This window comes from Eschrichtius robustus, chromosome 13 (assembly GCF_028021215.1).
Source record: "Eschrichtius robustus isolate mEscRob2 chromosome 13, mEscRob2.pri, whole genome shotgun sequence".
Taxonomy (NCBI): Eukaryota; Metazoa; Chordata; class Mammalia; order Artiodactyla; family Eschrichtiidae; genus Eschrichtius; species Eschrichtius robustus.
The window spans coordinates 384,551-406,003 of record NC_090836.1 but is presented as its reverse complement, the minus strand read 5'-3'; the positions used below and the strand labels follow the sequence as shown (position 1 = coordinate 406,003).

General features: G+C 53.2%; 1 protein-coding gene across 1 annotated transcript; it reads left to right on the top strand.

Moving 5' to 3' along the window:
- The first annotated feature begins 12,375 nt into the window (after positions 1-12,375).
- On the top strand, positions 12,376-19,518 carry LOC137774859 (tubulin alpha-8 chain). The gene is made up of 5 exons (XM_068560263.1): positions 12,376-12,418; positions 12,507-12,729; positions 14,175-14,323; positions 15,679-16,359; positions 19,225-19,518. The coding sequence occupies exons 1-5, from the start codon at positions 12,401-12,403 to the stop codon at positions 19,516-19,518; spliced, it is 1,365 nt and encodes a 454-aa protein (XP_068416364.1). The 5' UTR covers positions 12,376-12,400.
- Positions 19,519-21,453: the final 1,935 nt, after the last annotated feature.

Sequence of the window (21,453 nt, the reverse complement as noted above, 5' to 3'; positions counted from 1 at the left end):
CCCTGCATTGGCAGGTGGATTCTTAACCACTGCTCCACCAGGGAAGCCCTCGAGGCTGATTTTTAAAAATCTCTACAGGGAGCAGGGAACTTTACAGCTATTAGAGCAATGCTGCTCTTCTCTGTGAACAGCCTGAATTTGACTTCAGTTTTTCCACCTGCAAAAAAGGGGGACTGTGTTAGGGTTCTCCAGAGAGAGAGCACCCATGGGATATATGGAGACACACACACACACACACACACACACACACATGCACACACACACACAGGGAGAGAGAGAGAGAGAGAGAGAGAAAATAAGGAATTGGCTCACATGATCATGGAGCCCAAGATCTGGAGTCTGCAAGCTGAACCCAAAGTAGCTGCTGGTGTGAGTTCCAGCCCAAGGGCAGGAGAAGACCGGTGTCTCCGCTCAACGGTCAGGCAGGCAGCTGGTCCCTTTACTCAGCCCTTTTGTTTAATTCAAGTCTTCAACTGATTGGATGAGGCCCACCCACACTGGGGAGGACAATCTGCTTTCCTCAGTCTACTGATTCAAATGTTCATCTCATTCAGAAACACCTTCACAGACACACCCAAAATAATGTGTGACTGAATGTCTGGGTGTCCCGTGGTCCAGTCAAGTTGACACATAAAATTAGCCATCACGGCGACTGAAGACACATGTCCTTCCTCCTTGCCAAACTTCTACTCAGGGAGAAAGGCATAGGATGGAGGTGGGGTCCAGGTTGCCACAGATCAAATAATTGTGAGACAGAGGACTTAAAAACCAAAAAGGAGTAGATGTTTTTTACTCTTAAGACGGTCAGGCCACTATCTGAGTCTTTTTTTCACTATCTGAGTCTGAATGGGCTGCCATAACAAAATACCACACACCAGGCGGCTTAAACAACAGAAACTTACCATCTCACCGTTTTGGAGACAGGTAGCCCCAGATCAAGGTCCAGCAGGGTTAGTTTCTGGTGAGGCCTCTCATCCTGGCTTGCAGACGGCCACCTTCTTGCTGTGTCCTCACCTGGCCTCCCTCTGTGCATACACTCCTGGTGTCTCTTCCTCTCCTCATAAGGACACCAGTCCTGTTGGGTCAGAGCCCCACTCTTAACGACTGCATTTAACCGTAATTACCTCCCTAAAGGCCCCATCTCCAAGTACAGTCACACTGAGGGTTAAGGCTTCATATATAAACTGGAGGGGGCGGGGAGCTACCCATCTTTTTACCTCCCTGGAACCAAAAGATGTCATATTCAGCATTTATGGTGTAGACGTGGCTCCTTCCAACCCTTAACCCCATAAAGAGGAAAGATGATGAGGTTCAGTGAATTATCATAATGAAGGCTGCTGAATGCCATCATAATTACCACTGTTGTCATTATCATTTTTATCCCAAGACATTAAGAACCTGTTCATAACATATTTGGTGGTTTACAAAGAGAACTCGAAAAATCAGTTTACTCAGCAATGTTTATTGAGCATCTTTGATGCACTTGACTGGCTACTTTTGAGGGGGAGGGAACCAAGATGAATAACAACCCCTGCCTTCAAGGTGTACCAGTTTTGTAGGAATACTTAAACACATGCACACGTACACATACCAAGAATCCGAAGTGGAAAGTGATAAATGTAATGGAAGTGATAAAGTGATAAATGTACACTCTGGGAGTTTGGAAGAGAGATAAATACATAGTTGATAATAGTCATCGTCCTTTATTGAGCATTTACCATGTGCTTGGCAGTTAGCTTAATCATGATTCTCAATTTTTAGGATCTTACATTATAAGATAGACAAAAGTCAACTCATAGTTTACTAAGCACTGTATGTATCGATGGGTAAAGCATTGTGTCTGAGACTCTCTCAAATGCAAAGATGATTAAGACACGTGTCCCGTCCTCTAGAAACTCATAGTATAAATAGGCAACTATAGGAATGGGTGCTCAGCAGAACAAATTGCTATAAAATAAAATAAAGTGTTCTCACTCTTTACTGGCCGGAGATAGGCACCTGTCGGGAAGGGAAGGGAAAGTGAATCTGTGTTTGTGCTTGGACACTTGGCGAGTCGCCACGTCCGGCCAGAGCAGCTCTATGTGGTAATACCTTGCGGAAAAGCCACGGATTTGCCTGGAGTGACATGGGGTTGGTGGTCGGGGCCTGAGGAGAGCGGGAGAGGACACAGAAGTGCCTTTGCTCTTTAGCACTGAATGGACTCTGGTGGGGAAGTTTGCACTGAGACCAAGGATCAATGTCGGCCCTGCCCACCACTAAACTGGGGAGGGGAGGGGAGAGTGAGGGAAGTTCAGTGAGGTGGACAAAATCTGAAGTGTGAAGAGAGGCCCAGACCCATTGTCCCCACCCCCTCCAGCCAGGGGAAGTGGGGCAAGTCCCTGGCCCTTCAGCATCACTTGTGGCCACCAAGAGGAAGGCTTATAACTGAGCAAAGAGGCAACCAGAAACCTGGTATCGTTGTGCACGTTCTGGGCTTAAAAGTAGGAAGAGGAAAGAAAAAAAAAAAAGAAAAGTAGGAAGAGGGAGTGATGAGAAACGAATCAAGAAAGAAACTTGAAAATGATGGTGGAGGGAGGAGTAGAAGCAGGAACAGAGGACGCCCTGAGCACCTGCTAGGGTCTCACTAATTCTTATCTCAGTTAATCCCCCAGTAGCCAGGCCGGCCTTGATGGAGGTGCAGCGGGCTTCAGAGCAGAGGCTCCACCCCCCACTCAGCACAGGCTGACGAGCGGCAGCAGAGCTGAGCTCGGAGCCTGTCCCTCCCACCGGGTACCCTGCCCCACCACTCCTGCACTCCCCCGGGTTGGGGGTGACTGCGCGAGCTGAGCCCCAAGCAGGTGCCTTTCCTGCCTGGGCGGTCCTTCCTGGCGCAGCTAGTGTTTGGCCGCAGGAAGAGGATGAAAGTTTGGGGACTGTGAACGTTTATTCTAACAGCACTTTACATTTCTTTCCTAAGCGGCTGGAATTACAAAGGCTGATCCTACAGAGCATAGCGTGGGAACCTGGAGCCCAGCCGCGCAACCCCGCGCGTGCGGCGCCGGGGACCCGAGCCGCGGGTGGGCGGGGAGGAGCGATTGTGACCTGCCCGGTCCCTCCCTCGCCGGCACTGTGATGCTGCAGGGCAGCTGCTGGCCCAGCGTGTCTGTCCCCGGCCCCCTCCCGCCTGGTGTCACAACAGCGGAGGCGGCTGTATCTGGAGCAGTTGGAGTGGGCAGGCCCAGCCAGGAGCGAGCGGGCTACGGGAGCGGCCGCGATGGTGAGCCTGCCGGGCCGGGGCGCGGTGCGCTGGGGGTTGGCGGCACGCAGGCGCCCAGCGCAGGGCCGCGTCTGCGCGGGGGCTAGCAGCCATCGCTTTGGATCTGCGGAGTTCGAAGTCTCCTGGGGGTGTCAGTTCAGGGTCGAGGGGTTCGTACGCTCGGGCGGAGGACAAGCCGGTGCCAGTGCCCCTTCTCGTAGAGAGAAAGTAGGGACGGGGGCGAGTCGCCCCTTAAAGGGACCCAAGGGAGATTTGCGCACTCAGGTGAGGGGAAGGGGGACATGGGGGCCCCGCGCAGAAGGGGTGAGGCTCTGAGGCATCACCTTGGGGCAACTCAGGAATCCGAGTGGGGGAGGGGCAGGCAGTCCAGGGATTCCCGGCGGCTGGGGTCGTGGGCGGTCAGGTCCCTACACCCAGCCAAATGTGACAGAGCCCCGAACGTGTCAGGGGACTTAGGGCGTCACAGCCCCACGCCTGGGGGCCTCGTTCTCCTTTCCCTACCCCGGCTATCTGGCTTGGGCTTCCCAGGCCCCCCGACACCCGCTCCAACTCCCCAGTTTTTCCAGGGGTCCAAGCCAGAGGACTCTGGCCCACAGGGCTCTCCCTCCGGAAGGCCGGGGGTGGGGTGGGCTTCAGACCTGTGGTGTCCTACCCTGGCCTCTGGTCTGTCCATCTCCTTCGCGGACTTACTTGCTGGAGAGGACCTCCCCCACCTCCTCCCTTCACCCACTGCGCCCTGGGCTGGGTAAAATTTGCCTCCAATACATTTGCCCGGACGCCTGGAAACCCAGAAATCTCCTCGTCCAGAGCCCGGCTGTCTGGGCCACTGGGAGGGGGGTGGAAAGGTTGGGTGGGGAAGGGGGCGGAGCGAGCAGTCTCACAGGCCAAGGTCAGGCTTTCCGCACTCTTGCCCCGGTGTCAGTGACCAGCAGGACAGGTGAGGACTGCCCTCCTCCCGGCCTCTGTTCGTTCTGGAGAGTGCCCAGGGCCCCTGGCTCTGGCCCCAGCTCTGCTGAGTCTAGTCCAGGTCTGTCCGGCACCCTCCCTCCCCAGAGCAGCCTCCTCGTGGCTAGAGGAATGCACTCCTGCCTGAGGCCCCTGGTGCGGGGCCACGGAAGGAGCTGAGCTGGGAGTTCAGAGTTTTGGCTCCTGTCTCTGCAGCTAGCTGTGTGACTTCAAGAAAGTCACTTAACCTCTCTGAAGTGGTTTTTCTCATCTACAAAATGAAGAGGGCTTATGGTTCAAATTTCCAAGGCTCCACCTAGCTTTACTATTTTTACCTTTTTATACAGAGAATTCCAAACATATACAAAAGAAGAGTGTTATAATGAACCCCTGTATATGCCTCATCTAATTTCAACAGTTACCTACTTATGATGATGAGTCTTGCTTCATTTACTCCCCTTCCCCCTCTCTCCCTGTTATTTTGAAGCAAATCCTAGGCAGCATACTCAAGATTTGATATTTAATATTTATAATATCTAGCACATAGCTAGTGCTTTATAATTTTCAAAGCGCTGTCTCTTGCATGTTTTAATTCTGACCTGAGAGCCGTAGTGAGTCTTAGAGGGGATCCCATGATCCTAATCCAGCTCTCTGAGCAAACTTCAACGTGCATTCAATAGGCCAGTTTCTGAAAATACCTAATAAACCAAAAAATGTAAAGTAAAACCTTATTTTAAATGTGCTAAAGAATTTGAAAGATGTTTAACTGAAAACCTATGGCTGAATATTTTGGAAAGAGAATATCTTTATTTTGAAACACTGAATTTTGTATAGCAGGTTCTATTTGGAATATTTATGTACATGGGCAGCACTGTCTTGATGGGAAAACATTTTTTTTTTTTTTAATTTTTTATAGCTACTTTATTTATTTATTTATTTATTTTTGGCTGTGTTGAGTCTTTGGTTCGTGCGAGGGCTTTCTCTAGTTGCGGCAAGTGGGAGCCACTCTTCATCGTGGTGTGGGGACCGCTCTTCATCGCGGTGCGCGGGCCTTTCACTATTGCAGCCCCTCCCGTTGCGGGGCACAGGCTCCAGATGCACAGGCTCAGTAGTTGTGGCTCACGGGCCCAGCTGCTCCGTGGCATGTGGGATCTTCCCGGACCAGGGCTCAAACCCGTGTCCCCTGCATTGGCAGGAGGATTCTTAACCACTGCACCACCAAGGAAGTCCCCAGAACCTCTTTTTTAAAACCCCTTGACTCGTTCCTGCAAGGCTAGGCTGACACATGTGCACACCTGGACCCAGAGTTCCACCCGTGCCGAAAGGACTTGCCTTCCTCCAGTGGCTGGGCTTCCCTCCTGAGGGTTGGGGAAGGCTGCCCGTGTTGAGGATGGATGCAGCATTTCTGTAGTTTCTAGGTGAGGATTTTAGAACTAACCCTGTAACTGAGCATTCCCATCTGCTCCCAGGGTCCCTCTGGTAAGCAGTTCTCCTGGGAACTGAGACTGTGACACCTTCTTTGGTGTCGGTGATTCCAGGCCTCAGAGAACGTGTCTGTGGTGCACGGGGGGAGTTGAGAGCACAGCCTCCTCAACTGCACTCCTCCTGGTGGGGCGGGCCCGTGAGTTCAGGTGGGAACTGGCATCCGATGGCAACAAAGAGCCTGTCTTCCTGCAGAAATGGGCAGCTAGAAGGGAGAGTGTCCTGGGCGCGAGGTGGATGCTGCTTCCGAGTCCACAGGCCTCTGCAGACGCCCTGAGCGGGCGGCGTGGCTGAGCCCCACAGGGCCCGGGCTTATCTTCCGACTCCGAGCCCCCCGGGGGCTGCGGTCACTAAGTGCGGGTCCCCAGAGGTCCCTGGGCACATGCTCCGAGTGGCAGCGGAGGCCCCACCCCCAGGCACCGTGTCCACAGGGAGCGTCTGGGCTACGGTCGGGCCCACGCAGAGCCTGGGAGTGGTGCTGCAGCTCAGTGACCTCAGTGACCTTGAGAGGAAGAGGGAAAGTTGCAGTAATTTTTGAGGAGGAAAGAGCTAGTGAGTACAGGGCTAGTGATGGGGTGGGTGGAAGGATGTGGCTCTTGGGGGCAGAGTAGACCCACTGCTCCTTCCCTTTGGCCACCAAGGGGCTGACAGGACTGTCTGTGGCCTTTGTGGCTGACGTCCCCCGTCGGCGGCGTCCTGTTAGAATTTCTCCCAGATGAAGAGACCGGGAGGAGAGTGGGCACTGTGTGCGGCGGATTAACACTTGCTCGCTCTGTCCGGCACCTGACCCCAGTGTCGGCTGAAGCTCAAGGGCCTTTGGCCTCGAAGGGTCTAGAGAGTCTAGGAGTCTACGACCAGCCCCGGCCACTCCCGAGGGCCGTCTCTGCCACCCCTGTTGCTGCCCTGCTGCAGTGCCTGCAGCCTGATGTTAACTTAGGTCGACTCTGTTCCTGCTGTTTCTGGCTTGCTATCTATTCTTTGAGTCCAAATATGCTCTAATTGAAGGATTTTGAGCAGAGATAGTGCAATCTTTCGTGAACCACATTGTTCTTACTTTAATTATCCCTCTGGAACACTGGCTCTACTTTTTACCTGTCATCTCTGACCTAGATCCTGAAGTGTAGGTGATATATTATCCTAGCCTGACAGCTAGAAGTAATTGGGTCTAAAAATATGCTTCCCGAAGGCAACTGTGTGGCCCTTGACCCACAGGTGGTCGGGGTATGTGGCCTGGTCTCAGGTTTTCACTGGCCTACACTGTCAGGTCCCTTCCAAGATAATATGCCAATTTCACTGTTTTGTGATAGTTCAAAACTATTTTTAAAGCTACAAAGCCTCCTTCTGCAGAGGATTGCAGCGAGCTGATCTGAGTCCTCTGAGAGCAAATGAAAAGGAAACGATTACCATTAAAGCAGAAATAATGTAAGGTTGACCTCAGGAAAGATTTCTGGCAGTGGAGTTCTAAGAGGACTGTCAGGTTCTGGAGTGTCTTTCTTCTGCCGTCCTGCAGAACTGGGCACCCTCCCCGGGGAGGACGCTTGTGGGCAGCTCTGACACTGCTTCCGCTCTGCCTTCACAAGCCTGCGCTTCGGACAAACTAAGCAGTTTGTGGGACCTGCCCTAAATTCTCCTGCGTCTCGTTCACACTGCTCCAAAATCCAGCTGAAAAACCTGCTGGCACATCTACATTCTCCAAGATGTCTGCAAATATTCCTGCTCGGGGAAACCAAGCTGCAAGCTGTCTTTTCTCCTTTGAGCTCCTGTTGCCTCTCAGGCCCTGGCCACTGCCCTCCTTGTTAGATAGACTCTAAGTCTCGGCAGGGTTTTCTTTCCAATCACCCCTGCTGCACTCGAGCCCTGTACTCGATGCTGGGTATCTGGCCAGGAAATGGGGGCTCCTTGCTCTCCACCGGGGAAGTCAGAAAAGCAAAAGAGCGGCTAGGAGCCGTGCAGTAGAGCAGTGATGGGGAGGTGGGGGCTGAGGGAGCGCGCCGTGGGGCCCTGGCTGGTGCGGGGCCTTCCAGACCTTCTGCAGGAGGGGATGATTAATGAGCGACTTGAAGGGCGAGTGGGAGTTGGCCCAGTCCCTCCTGATGCCTTCTTGCAGACAACGACAGTAGCTCTGTGCTGCAGGAGCCAACAGAGCAGGTCACTTTGGTAGCCACCCAGCACTAGGTCTGGGGAGGGGTGTCATGCTTTCCTCGAGGAAGGGCGCTCCTGCGTTAGGTCTCTCCAGCTCCCTCACCTTCACCCCCTGGACTGCTGGGCCGGAGGCTCCAGCAGCACAGGCGGGACCCCCTTCATCTCACAGGGGCCCAGGAGCAGAAAGCTGGCCTGAGCCCTACAAGCCCAGAGTCAAAATAGAACTGAGGGAGGAACAGTGTGAGAGAGAAAGCAGGAGCTCTGCCCGGCCAGAGAGGGAATCTGAAACATGAGTTTGGAGCAAACACATGATGTAAATACCCTCTGCTGAGTCAGCTCCTCCTCTCCGGCCCCGGCCTTGGCACACACCACCCGGAGAAACAGTCCTGGTCTTCCAGGGAGGGTGGCCCATTTTCAGAGGCTCCCACCGTGAGCCCTTCTGTTTCTCTCTGCGATGGAGCTTTCTTTGGTTTGGAGGTTTGCCATCCAAGCTTGCCTTGCTCTCTGCTATCAGGCTTGTGCTGCTGTAGATGTGGCCCACCAGGGCCCTGGGGGTTAAGAGTGCAAACGAGGCAGGGGGGTGGGTGGTGTCAAGGAGAGGGCTCGGGCCGAGGTCAGAAGACCTGGATTGGGGCCAGGCTCTTTCCCTGTGAAATTTCCAGTCTGCCCCTTTACCTTTCTGAGCCTCAGCTTTTTCACCTGTAAAATAATGGGGTGGGAATCATATTCGGTGATCCGTGAGGCCAGCCCAGCTCTAGAATCCTGAAGGCTCTGAGCTCACATAATGTCCCTGGTCATGGCAGATGGGTGACCTGTCTTGGGCATGATGGCCGGCCCCTAGGCCGTCAGCACTGGGGGTGCTTTGCGTTTTCCCGTGTAGAACCTCCAGGCAGGAAGGAGGGATGGCAACGAGGCAGAGTGGCCAGAGGAACCGTGGGGTCCTTGTCCCCTCACAGCAGGTGCAAATGGTGCACAGACCTTAGCACCATTAAATGAGGGGGCTCACCTAACTTTTCATTTCACTGGTGATTTCCTCATATGACTTTACGTAATTAATTAATTTATCTAGGCCGTGCTGCGTGGCTTGTGGGATCTTAGTTCCCCAACCAGGGATTGAACCCTGGCCCTGAGAGTGAGAGCACCCGGGTCCTAACCACTGGACCGCCAGGGAAGTTCCGCCCTCGCGTAACTTTAAAGTTCTCATTTGCCCCAACAAACTGGGCTCTTGGTCATTGTTAGTTGAATCAATGACGAAGTGAAAAGGGACAGGAAGAGCCTGGCCCTTTGCGATGGGTCATTAGGGTGAGGGGAGCCCTCACTTGGCTCTTACTCTGTTTCCTTTCTTTAATTTTTGTCATTTTAGTATGAAAGCCGTCAAACCTTCAGAGAAGTACGGTAGTGTATCGCCACCCATATATCCATCATCTAGATTTAATAATTACTATTTTTCTGCCATATTTACTTTACCTGCTGTGTTTGTGTTCAGTAGTTGTGGCATGCATGCTCAGTAGTTGTGGCTCACGGGCTCTAGAGTGCAGGCTCAGTAGCTGAGGCGCACGGGCTTAGTTGCTCCGCGGCATGTGGGATTTTCCCGGACCAGGGCTTGAACCCGTGTCCCCTGCACTGGCAGGCGGATTCATTCTTAACCACTGCGCCGCCAGGGAAGTCCCCCCCACGCCATATTTTGATTTGTTCAAACCAGAATTCAGTTAAAATTCACATACTCCATGTGGATGTTATGTGTCTTAAGTTCCTCTTGATGTGGGTCAGTCCCTCCTTCACCTTTGTTTTTCATGAGTTAAAAAGATTGGGTCAATTTCCCTGTAAAATGTCTCACCTTCTGGATTCATGTTGTTTTCTCGCAATGTCCCTTATCCCTTTGACCCCTGTGTTTTCTATAAAGTGGGAGCTACATGTAAAGGGTGTAATACGTTAAGGCTGAGTATTTTTGACAAGAAGCCTTCATGGGAGGTGTCATGTGTGTCCTACTGCATCACATGAGGTTATCTCACTATTGTGGGGTTTATGATCCAACCCAGTGTCAGAGGCTGGTGACCGTTGCAGTTATTTTCCCCTTGTGACACACAAGTAACCTAAGTAACAGTGATTCTTTGGCACTGTGTGAATATCTAGTTCCCCATCAATCCTTGTCCAAATCAGTTATGTAATCAGAAACTCTAACATGCAATATTTCTTAATATATCATTCTTTCTACACTGACTAGCTGGGAGTTTTCTGTTTTAAAAAAAGAGCTTTCCCTCCTCAAAAGGGCTGTTTGGATGGGGACAAATGAGTTTCTTTAGTGGGAGTTTTCTTTCTTAATAACGCGAAGGACATGGAGATTTTTACGTGTCCCTCCTGGTTCAGTCGACTGCCGCTGTTCCTCTTTTTGACCCTCAGATTGTTTCACCTTTGGCCATGGGAGCCTCTTCTGGTTGGTGTCTGAGACCTTCCGGCGTCTATTCTCTCAGGCCCCCAAAGACGTTCCAGGTCATCCTGTGCATCCCCGGCCCCAGACCTGGAACCCCACCCTCCAGGGAGCCCTGGCTCCTGCTGGTGGAGAATGGCACTGAGAGGCCGCTTCTGGAGGCACCTGTGGACCCATCAGTTGCTTCTGAGTCTATCTTATACCTCCGGTTACTCTTGTGAATTAGTGTAACAGGGAAAACTGCTCCTCCTAAGGAGTGTGTGTGTGTGTGTGTGTGTGTGTGTGTGTGTGTGTGTGACTGATTTCATCTGTGGAGACTGGCACATTGACTAGCATGAGGTTAAAGGGGTGTGAAAACCTCTGTATCACCACGTTGCTGGTTTTCAGGACCCTGAGATCCTTTACTCTTCCTCCTCTGACCCTTGATCTTCCTGAAATACCCGTGTATCCTTCCAGAAGGGCCCAGGGGATGCCTGGAGGATGGTTGGGGGGTGGGGTCACAGGACAACATGTGGCACCTGCTCCTTTCAGGTCTCTCCAGGGTCCCCTCAGTTCACAACCCCCCGAGGAAGCCACAGCTGCATGTGAAGGTGTGGTCTGGTTGGTAGCTGCTGGTTATGGGGGGTTCCTGGGAGAAGGACCCTGCTGCCTTAGGCCTGAATTGAATCTGAAGATAAAGTCCTTTCATTGTGAGGGGAACGTAGCCTGAGGTCTCCGGCTTTCCACGTGTGCCTCTTCCAGGTGGGGAGTGAAGCTCCAATAATGAAAATGCATAATGATAAGGATAAAGATAAGGACAACCGCAACAAAAACGATCACGGTCACTTATGCTTTTCAGGTGAAGGGGGTTTACGTAACTCAGCCCAGGTCACACAGCACAGCACATAACTTGAGAGGCAAGATTTGTGCCCTGGGGTGTGGGTGACTGTGAGCAAAGCCCTTTCCTGGCCACCAGGCTCACAGAAGCACAGAGGCCAGGACACAGAGACAGGTGTGGAGCAGTGCCACGTTGTACAAGTGTTAGGGCACCGGCTCCTGACACCGCTGGCTTCCCCGCGCCCACACCCAGGGAGCCCCAGGGTCCCAGGAGTCCCATACCCCATGCCCAGCCACGGTCTCTGGAGGCTCTGCTCCTGGCTTGGGTTCCCCGGAGCTGGAAAATGCCAGGTCGTCACGGTTAAGAATAGAAGCCCACACAACACGCACGTGCTTCCCTGCCCAGCTCCGTCTCGAGCACACAGTCTCCTTGCGGGACCCCTGCTTCCCTGGTGGGGTGTTGGGGGTGACAAGTACACCGTCCCAGCAGAACCATAACACACACGCACACACTCACATCCACACACACACACTTACACATATATACACACACACACACCACACGAATGTACACAACACAAACACACACGCACACCCCTCCCCATCCTAAGCTGTTAGTACCAGGACCAATCAGGTAACTGCAGCTTCACACCAAAGTAACATGGAGAAAAGGACACTCTAAAGGTCAACTTTATTTAGCACTTGGCCCGACGTGGGCGAAGGAGCAGGTTATGGTGGCCACAGAGGAACTTTCCAGTCACTTAGAGTTCAGGAGGCGCCTACTTTGTCCCCTCCCAGCCCTCCCTTGCTGACGTAATCCTTTCTTATTCCTACATTTGTAGCCAGAACACTAATGACACCCATGATACAGACTCCAAAGTACATTCCCCCGTGGGTGTTTCTCTGTTCTGTGATGCGGAGATGGGGAGCGTGCGTGTGTGCGTGTGTGTGTGTGTGTGTGTGCGCGTGCGTGTGTGTGTGGCGGCGTCTGGGAGACTCAGGCTGCAGCAGGAACGTGAGCACTGCGCCGCCCACGGCAGTGGATTTGGGGGTGGTTCCTGCTGTTCTCACTGGTTCATCCTTTGACCGGCTCCATCCATGCAAGAGTCTCGTGGTTTGGAATTAGCCCAGTTTCCTCTACGCAGCTGCCCTCTTTTTCCTTTTCTTGACACAAAGGATTAACCCTGGAAAGCAATCTTTACAGCAAACCACAAAGCTGTGGTGCTTCTTTGGAACCGAGTCTTGATCCAGATGCTGTGGTGCCCAGACCCCACGTGGCTGGGGCATGGCATGGCGGGAGGCATGGGTGTCCTGCCGGTCGAGTGCCAGGGATGGACAAGTCCTCAGAGGTGGGGGCCTGGGGGCCTGGGGGCCTGGGGGTCTGGGGCAGAGGCGCGGCCGGGCTGGGGCTCTGACCGTGCTGCTCTCTCCCCGCAGCGGGAATGCATATCCGTCCACGTGGGCCAAGCAGGGGTCCAGATCGGCAATGCCTGCTGGGAGCTCTTCTGCCTGGAGCACGGCATCCAGGCCGATGGCACTTTTGGCACGCAGGCCAGCAAGGTCCAGGACGACGACTCCTTCACCACCTTCTTCAGCGAGACTGGCAACGGGAAGCACGTGCCCCGGGCCATCATGGTCGATCTGGAGCCCACCGTGGTGGGTGAGTGTGGGCCAGGGTCCCCGCACAGGGACAGCACCGGACTGCAGAGGCTATGGTGGCTGGGGAAGCAGATCTCCACGTGGAAGGGGTGGCTCATCCGGAGTCCCCCACCACATGACTCTTGGCTCCTAGAGCTCCCCGCAGTCTCGGGATCTCAAGTGGGGATCACAGATCTCTGCTCCCCATTAAAGCTCCAACCTAGTGCTCTCCACTGAAATCTGCTGAGACAGGCCGACATTGCCGAGATTGTTTATTAAATACTAAGGGTCAAAATACAAATAATTTCAGAAATTATAAGACGCCCTCAAACAGTCAGTTTCCCAAAGTGTATGTTTCCGATCCTACGGTAATTGCAGTCTGTCCCGGCGGCCTGGTAGAACCTTGCAGCATCTTGCACACGAGACGAAATCGCAGCAGGCACTCTCTCTTACAGCCAGAGGCTGCCGTAGGTTAGAATGAACCTCATCTGGATCTTAGGGAACAGGAATTCTGACTTGTGTTGGGGCAGGATTTTTGCTCTCCCAGCTCCCCCGGCCCCAGGACCCCCTGGGTCAGTCCTCGCTCTTCATCAGGATTTTCTCATCTTCAAAGTCTGCTCACCAGCGAAGGTGGACAAGTCCCCCAGGGATGTCTGGGCACTGCCTGCGGTGCCTGAACACTATTTCTAGGGCCACAGACCCCAGGCCCTCTATCCCATGGACACTTGTACAAATACAGAAAGGGCAGATGAGCTTCCCGGGCTACTGCACAGATGGGTGCTTTCCCTGGGGGAGCAGAGGGACCCTGTAGAGGAGAGGGGCTGTAGGTGGGGCCTGAGGCACCTTGGTCTGCCGTGCGTCCACTTTGTGTGGACCTTGGAGGTGAGCAGAGGCCCCGGCCCCGCGGCCTCTCTTGGGCTCCGGCTCTTCTGGAGCCTGGAAAATAGCTTTGCTTCAAAGTTGTTCTGCAGTATCTCTAATGCCTGACATGTATTGTTGCCTCCAGAGATGGAGGTTAGAGCTGGGACAATTCCGGGAGAGCCTAGGAGCCAGGCATATCATTCTGAATCTTTCTCTGTGTCCCTGGAACATTTGGATGCAAGTGAAATCGGGTTAAATTCTGGGGTGAATTTTGCAGCATGAATGAAAAACAAGAGGGAAGCCTTGTGGGTCCAGGGGGAAGAGTCAGTCAACTTTGGTGTTTGGCCAGCTTTGTAAACCCAAGGCTTTTTAAGGTCCAGCCAGTAGAGCAGCTGGCTTCTCATTGCTGCTTGAGTCCCAGGCTTCTGGCTCTGTTAGTGCCTGTGTTACCCTGGAATTCTCTTAGCCTCGCAGATGTATGATAGGGTTGTCTGGTTCCACCTCAGTGGAGTTCAGTAGGTAGGGGTGCCATGTGTATTCTAGAGGGGAGGGAGCCGTCTCTTCTGGGAACCAGGTAGTAAGACTGATGGTCTGCTCTTTTGGTAGATGAGGTTCGGGCAGGAACCTACCGCCAGCTGTTCCATCCAGAGCAGCTGATCACAGGAAAAGAGGACGCAGCTAACAACTACGCGCGGGGCCACTACACGGTGGGCAAGGAGAGCATCGACCTGGTGCTGGACCGCATTCGCAAGCTGGTGCGTGTTTACAAGGGCAGGGAGCTGCTGAGCTGGACGCGCTGGGATCCACCTCTCTGAACAGGCTGGGTGGAGGCACGTGACCCCCGGCTGCAGGATAAACGCCTAAGATTTGGGAATTTCTGCTTATGTTCTGTAAGAGGCATTCACAGGGCTGGCGCCCCTTCCTCTGGCTGGACAGTGTGGGCTGCCCTCCAGGTGATGCCCCGGTAGCACTTACAGATGCTCTACGGTGGTGTCTGGGGAAATTCCAGGTGTGAGAAAGGCGAAGCTCTTTGCTTCCTGGCAGCACAGGTTAACAAAGCATTTAACTTGGAAGAGAAGAGGAAGATCGTTGATCTATTTCAGCGCTTACAAACGCCATTACCAGTGTCAAATACGTTCCTTCGTTTAATCCCCTAAATAATGATACAAAGGAGGTCTTGTCCTTGAACTTTACAGATGGGGAGATTGAGGGCCAGGATGGTTCAGTAACTTGGTCTGGGTCCCACAGATAGAAAGTGGCCAAGTCAGGATCTGAACCGGGTTGGTTTGACTAGAAAGCTCAGGGTGGGTCACTTGTCTACTTGAGCCCCCTTTCCTAATCTGTACAACGGAAAAGGTTGGGCTTGATCAGGGGTTCTTTACTTGGGAGCTAAGAATGCCGAATTTTCTGTTTAGAGGAGGGCTAGTAGGGTTCATCCGTCTCAGAGCCGTCTGTGACCCCCAAAGTTCAGAACCACGGGGCTGAACACAGTCATAGATCACGGCCAATGGGGAGGTTCTGTGACCTATGAATTCTCTTAGTTCTGCTGAGAGCTAACTGTCAGGTCCTTGCTTAATTATCACAGTAACCTCATGAGATGAATATTTTTTATTGTCCTCACTTTAACCAAGAAGAAACACGAGTCTGGAGGGTTCAGTAACTTGCTCGAATTTTTACAACTCGGAAGTGGCAAAGTTGATGTTAAATCTCAGGTTCTCTGACCCACTTATCTTCCTGAGCCACCTTCCAAGGTTGGGCTAGGATGTGTAGGTCTGCAGTTCCCGCAAGATCAAATGACTAGGGCTGGGGAAGTGGGCAAGGAGCTGGGGCCCTCATGGGGCAAAGTCATTAACCACCGTGGTTCTGGAAGCTCATTCCTGGTCCAACCAGGCCACTGGGCTGGAAGCTTCATGGACCCGGAGGTGTGTGCAGGTTTGCTGCCCGTATTTTAGCGGTTCCTCCCAAGCCCGCCGAGGCTCCTGTGTGTTTCCTTACTCCTTCAAGGCTGTTTTGATTTCACCCACTTGACAATGTTGAGGGGTAGAGTGGGGCAGACAGAGAGGCCCGTGAGGGAGTCCTCAGAGCCTTGTCTCGTGTCCTCCGCTCCCAGACAGATGCCTGCTCAGGCCTGCAGGGCTTCCTCATCTTCCACAGCTTCGGGGGCGGCACCGGCTCCGGCTTCACTTCTCTGCTGATGGAGCGCCTCTCCCTGGATTACGGCAAGAAGTCCAAGCTGGAGTTCGCCATCTACCCGGCCCCGCAGGTGTCCACGGCCGTGGTGGAGCCCTACAACTCCATCCTGACCACGCACACGACCCTGGAGCACTCGGACTGCGCCTTCATGGTGGACAACGAGGCCATCTACGACATCTGCCGGCGCAACCTGGACATCGAGCGGCCCACGTACACCAACCTCAACCGCCTCATCAGCCAGATCGTGTCCTCCATCACGGCCTCCCTGCGCTTCGACGGCGCCCTCAACGTGGACCTCACCGAGTTCCAGACCAACCTGGTGCCCTACCCCCGCATCCACTTCCCCCTGGTCACCTACGCGCCCATCATCTCTGCCGAGAAGGCCTACCACGAGCAGCTCTCCGTGGCCGAGATCACCAGCTCCTGCTTCGAGCCCAACAGCCAGATGGTGAAGTGTGACCCCCGTCACGGCAAGTACATGGCCTGCTGCATGCTCTACCGGGGGGACGTGGTGCCCAAGGATGTGAACGTCGCCATTGCCGCCATCAAGACCAAGAGGACCATCCAGTTTGTAGACTGGTGTCCCACAGGCTTCAAGGTGAGAGCTGGTGACTCAGTGGAGACAGACAACTAGAGAAGCAGAGGGAGAGACCCAGGATGGGGAGAAAGAGGTGGAAACTCAGGGTCTTGGACTGATACACATTCCCTGGGAGCTTTGGGGTGAGATGGGAAGAGGGGCTTCAGCCAAATGTAACACTGATTTCATTCATTAATTCGTTCATTCACTTATTTTAGGTCAGGAGAGATTCTGAGAGGATTATTGGAAGAGGGGGAGGGCGCTAGTGAAGTAGGGAGAAGGGCTCCACCTGCTCCTGCCCTGAGATCTGCAAACATCTCAAAGGTCAGGCAGAAAGGACTTTTCTCTTACAGGGAGGAGTGAACGGGGCTAGGACAAACTTGTGTGCAAGTGGGATGAAGAGGATGATGGGGTGGGAGTGGCTCTGATCCGACAGTAGATCAGAGAATGCAGTAACCAGATTATTCCAGTTGCCGGAGAGGTGTAACTCCCTCCTCCAACAAAAGATGTGTTCTTCTCTCCCCAGTTTATTTTGAAAAATTATTCGCCTTGTAAGTAAGTTTTCATCAATTTAGAGTAAAGATAAGAAATTTCCTGGTTATCATATGGTTGTGATTCACATTATGAAGCCCTGACATTTCCACTAACCGGGACTGAGCTGGGAGCCTGTTGTAGGTCCGCAGTCTGGGGAACACCAGACTCTGAGGGTTGGTGTGGGTACAGAATAGCCAGGGAAGGCCCCCAGCTCCCAGGACCAGAAGGTGTCGAGCATTGGAAGCCACCCCCCCGAGTTGCCCTGGCCAGGCAGGCAGCTGCCCCTGCACTCGTGCCTGCTTGACTGCTTTGTCCTGTGTCCCACAGCTTTGTCCTGTGTCCCAGCTGCCACCATTCATGTTATTAGACCCCTGGTAGGCCTTTAATAATTTAGAGGTTTGCTGAACACCAGAGGTGGTTGTGACAGTTGCTTGAGACAGAGATGAGCACATCTCAGTTTTCCCTGCTGGGACTTACGGAAACAAGACACCTCATGCTGGCTTCTCGGCCGAGAGGCTGACGGCGGGGAGCGTTCCCCACCCTGCTCTGCTCCCAGCCACGTACAGAATCCTTTCCCCTGGACTGTGCCTATTTTTTGTGGCAGTTCTGGTCACTCTTGCGAAAACATTCAGGATCTTCCCCCAAGTTGTTGGGTTTTTTCCTTTCAAATGGAAACAAGCAACAAAACAAGCTAGTAGTAAAATGAATAGGCAAAAAAAAAAAAAAAAAGAATGAGATATGAGGGTGGTGGAGAAATTAACAAAAAAGGAGATGCCCCTGTATTCTCGCCCGTTTATTTTAAGCTGAAGCTCTGGGGTTATGACCAGAAAGATAAGGCAGTGCTAGAACCTTTAGCTGCTTCTCAGAAAAGCACATGCCGTGGGGGTGGATGGTGTTGAACTTCACCCTGTAGCATCCTCCCCAGGGTCTAGGGATGCTACTGCTGAAAAGAGAGCAGAGTTGGCTGGTCTAGTGAAATATGTCACGTGGCATTGCCTTCTCCCTTCTCACTTTGGTCCTTTGCCCCTGTCTCAGCATCACCTCCACCCCCAAGATGCCACTTTTGTTTAAGAGGAATGATAGATCATTGTGAATTCATTTAGTGGGTTACCCACCTTGGCTGTACAGCCTGCTGCCACTCCCACCTCCACCTCTCAGAGGACATGCATTTTAAAGCTATGAATTGAAGAGATTGGCAGTTGAGACCTGGTGGCCTGGTGGAGAGGCATTTTGGGGCCAGCTCCATGGTTCTCAGTGTCCCATGAGTATTATCACAGTCATCACCTGAGGCCCCTTCCAGGTTCCTAGAGTTCCTGGGGTCGGCTCCAGTTTGGGGTATGTGTGGGGAGAAGGGAGATTTCCGGGATAGTAGCCCCCTCGTCAGGTTGGGCTGGATCAACTTGGAGGACCCTCCATGCTTCCAGAGCTTGGGGGATTGGCTCATCCAGCAAGAGTTTTAACTGACTTTCTTTGATTTCCATGCTTTTCTTCCAAGAAACCCCACTCCCCAGAGATAGAGGGCCTGGTAAATGCTGACACCATCCCCAGAACCTTTTGCATCTCTTTATTTATTGCTTGAGAATATCTCCCTGATCTTTTTTAAAAATTGATTAATTAATTAATTTAGTTTTGGCTGCATTGGGTCTTCGTTGCTGTGCGCGAGCTTTCTCTAGTTGCGGCGAGCGGGGGCTACTCTTCGTTGCGGTGCGCCGGCTTCTCATTGCGGTGGCTTCTCTTTTTGCTGAGCACGGGCTCTAGGCGCGAGGGCTTCAGTAGTTGTGGCACGCGGGCTTCAGTAGTTGTGGCTTGCAGGCTCTAGAGCACAGGCTCAGTAATTGTGGCGCACGGGCTTAGTTGCTCCACGGCATGTGGGATCTTCTTGAACCAGAGCTCGAACCCGTGTCCCCTGCATTGGCAGGTGGATTCTTAACCACTGTGACACCAGGGAAGTCCTCTCCCTGATCTTTTAAACAGCCCTTCACCCTTGGCAGAGAAACTGCCCTAAACCCGTTGACAGCATAACTAAGAGGAACCCGAGATACCATTGGAAGGAGTGAATTTATAATAATCTCCACCTACTGGCACTGCACACCCACCCTGCTTGACCCCCCTCATTTGTCTGCTTGAGTCTCCCACTGGGGTTTCTACCAGCCCTTCCCCTCCCCTTGAGCTTCCCGGCCCAATGCCGCTTGCTTTTGCTTTCTCTCCCACACGCACCTCTCTACCCACCCGCCGTCCCACCTCCTGATCCCCCTCTTCGCATCCAGGCCTGCTGCCCCACCCACCATGTGACCAAGGTGCCCCAGCTTGCGTTATCCGCTGACTGCCGCATCTTCGCCCTCTGTTCCCCAGGTGGGCATCAACTACCAGCCCCCCACGGTCGTCCCCGGGGGAGACCTGGCCAAGGTGCAGCGGGCCGTCTGCATGCTGAGCAACACCACGGCCATCGCCGAGGCCTGGGCCCGCCTGGACCACAAGTTCGACCTCATGTACGCCAAGCGCGCCTTCGTGCACTGGTACGTCGGAGAGGGGATGGAAGAAGGAGAATTTTCCGAGGCCCGGGAGGACCTGGCTGCCCTGGAGAAGGATTATGAGGAAGTGGGGACTGATTCTTTTGAAGAAGAAAACGAAGGGGAGGAATTTTAAATACAAACGTTCCTCGTGGCTGTGTCTCTTTATTCCTGCTGCCCCTCCAAGCACGTTTAACTTTTCCTAGAGCAGCAGACCCCAGCCTGGGTCCCGACACCAGTACCTGTGGGTGACGGGGCCAGCACGGACGCTGAGCTCTGCCAGACCCTCCCGTGGGGGAGCGCAGCTCCGTGTCACCAAAGGAAACGAGAGTCACTGTCTCTGGGTTAGGGTGCATGCCAGTCACACCTGTGCGGAGACCTAAGCGGGATTTAAAATTCTCTATTAGGCTGGGCTCACCCCAAACACAGCCTGCTGGCTGGGGGGCAGAAAGGTGAGATCTGGGCACGGGGAAGATTCTGGAAAGGGAGTGTTCTCAGAGTTAGAGTTAGAAGCAAGAGCCCATTTCCTGCCCTTGTAAATACACAGATAAACGAGTGGGATCATTCCAGACAGTGTTCAGTGCTGTGAAGCAAAAAAGCAGTGATGGGAGAAGTGGGTGGTGAGGTCAGAAAAGGCCTCGTGGAGACCCGGGTGCAGCTCGGAGCCACCCCGGAGGTTCTGGAGTCAGAGACGCCGGGTGGGTGTGTGAAGAGCAGGGAGGAGGCCAGGGTCCCCGGAGGATGGAGGTGAGGGATGCGACCAAGAGCCACGCGGGGTGCAGGGCACACTTAGGCTAATCCTGCAGAGGACGTAAGGAGTTTAGGTTTTCTCTAAGTGAAACACAACATTTCTGTTTGGAATTTGGAAGGCTTTAAGCAGAATACCTACTATGCTTTATATACACATACACCTTATCTCTAACCCCCAACCATCTCAAAATGGATATTCTTCTCATTTTATGGATGAAGAAGCTGAGGTGTAGGGAGTTTATGTGTTGGAGATACAAAAGGGCGGGGCCAAGAGTCTGTTCTCTTGGCTACCCCGCACTCTTTCCACCGTTGGTGTTTGTGTCCGGTTCCAACCGCTGCCTCATAAAATGAAGGGTGGGGAGAAGCAAAGTCCATTTATTACAAGGGAGAGGACAAATTAATGCATCTCTTCCCTGAAGTTGGCAGCTCCGGTAGGATTTTGGGAGAAATCAAAAGGCTGCTCTGATTAAACTACTGATAAGACACCCAGGGTTGGGCCCATAGCAGGTCCCTGTGCGTTAAATGTACAGCTCGTCAATTGTGGACTTGCCCTACATGTTTCTACGCTGTATTCCTTGGAGGCCCCGAGAAAAATAGAATAAAATGTTCCAAGGAAAGGAAGACCAGGCAGGAAGTGACGCTGACCACTTGCTGAGGCCTGTTTGCGGAGAGACCACACTTTCTTGCTCTTCTGTGAAGGAGATCATGGTGCTGAGGAGGAGTACAGATCTCTGCCCATCAGGACCCCCTTGCCCGAGGTCACGCCTCACCAAGTCCCGCAGGGGCTGCAGGGACAGACCCAGCTGTGCAGAGAATTGGGGTCAGGAGCTGTGGCCCATCTCAGGAAGGGGCATTTCCCCTCTGACAGAAGTGAGAGACCTACCCACGGGTTTCAGATAAGCCTCGAAGGACTTCCCGAGTGTGTAACTAGGACCTAATTAGGGAGAGCGTGACAGACCCCCGAGGCCAGGGTTTAGGGGAAATCACCTACAGTGTCTTCCTTCCCTCTAGATTTATGTGAATTAGGTTAAAATAAATACGAATGGTGGGGGCTTCCCTGGTGGCGCAGTGGTTGAGAATCTGCCTGCCAATGCAGGGGACACGGGTTCGAGCCCTGGTCTGGGAAGATCCCACATGCCGCGGAGCAACTAGGCCCGTGAGCCACAACTACTGAGCCTGCGCGTCTGGGGCCTGTGCTCCGCAACAAGAGAGGCCGCGATAATGAGAGGCCCGTGCACCATGATGAAGAGTGGCCCCCACTTGCCACAACTAGAGAAAGCCCTCGCACAGAAACGAAGACCCAACACAGCAATAAATAAAT

Bases quoted from the DNA above. Each gene is read 5' to 3' on its own strand.
- LOC137774859 (XM_068560263.1), top strand. The intron at 12,730-14,174 runs GTGAGTGTGGGC...CTCTTTTGGTAG, and splicing joins TCTGGAGCCCACCGTGGTGG to ATGAGGTTCGGGCAGGAACC. The intron at 14,324-15,678 runs GTGCGTGTTTAC...CTCCGCTCCCAG, and splicing joins TGGACCGCATTCGCAAGCTG to ACAGATGCCTGCTCAGGCCT.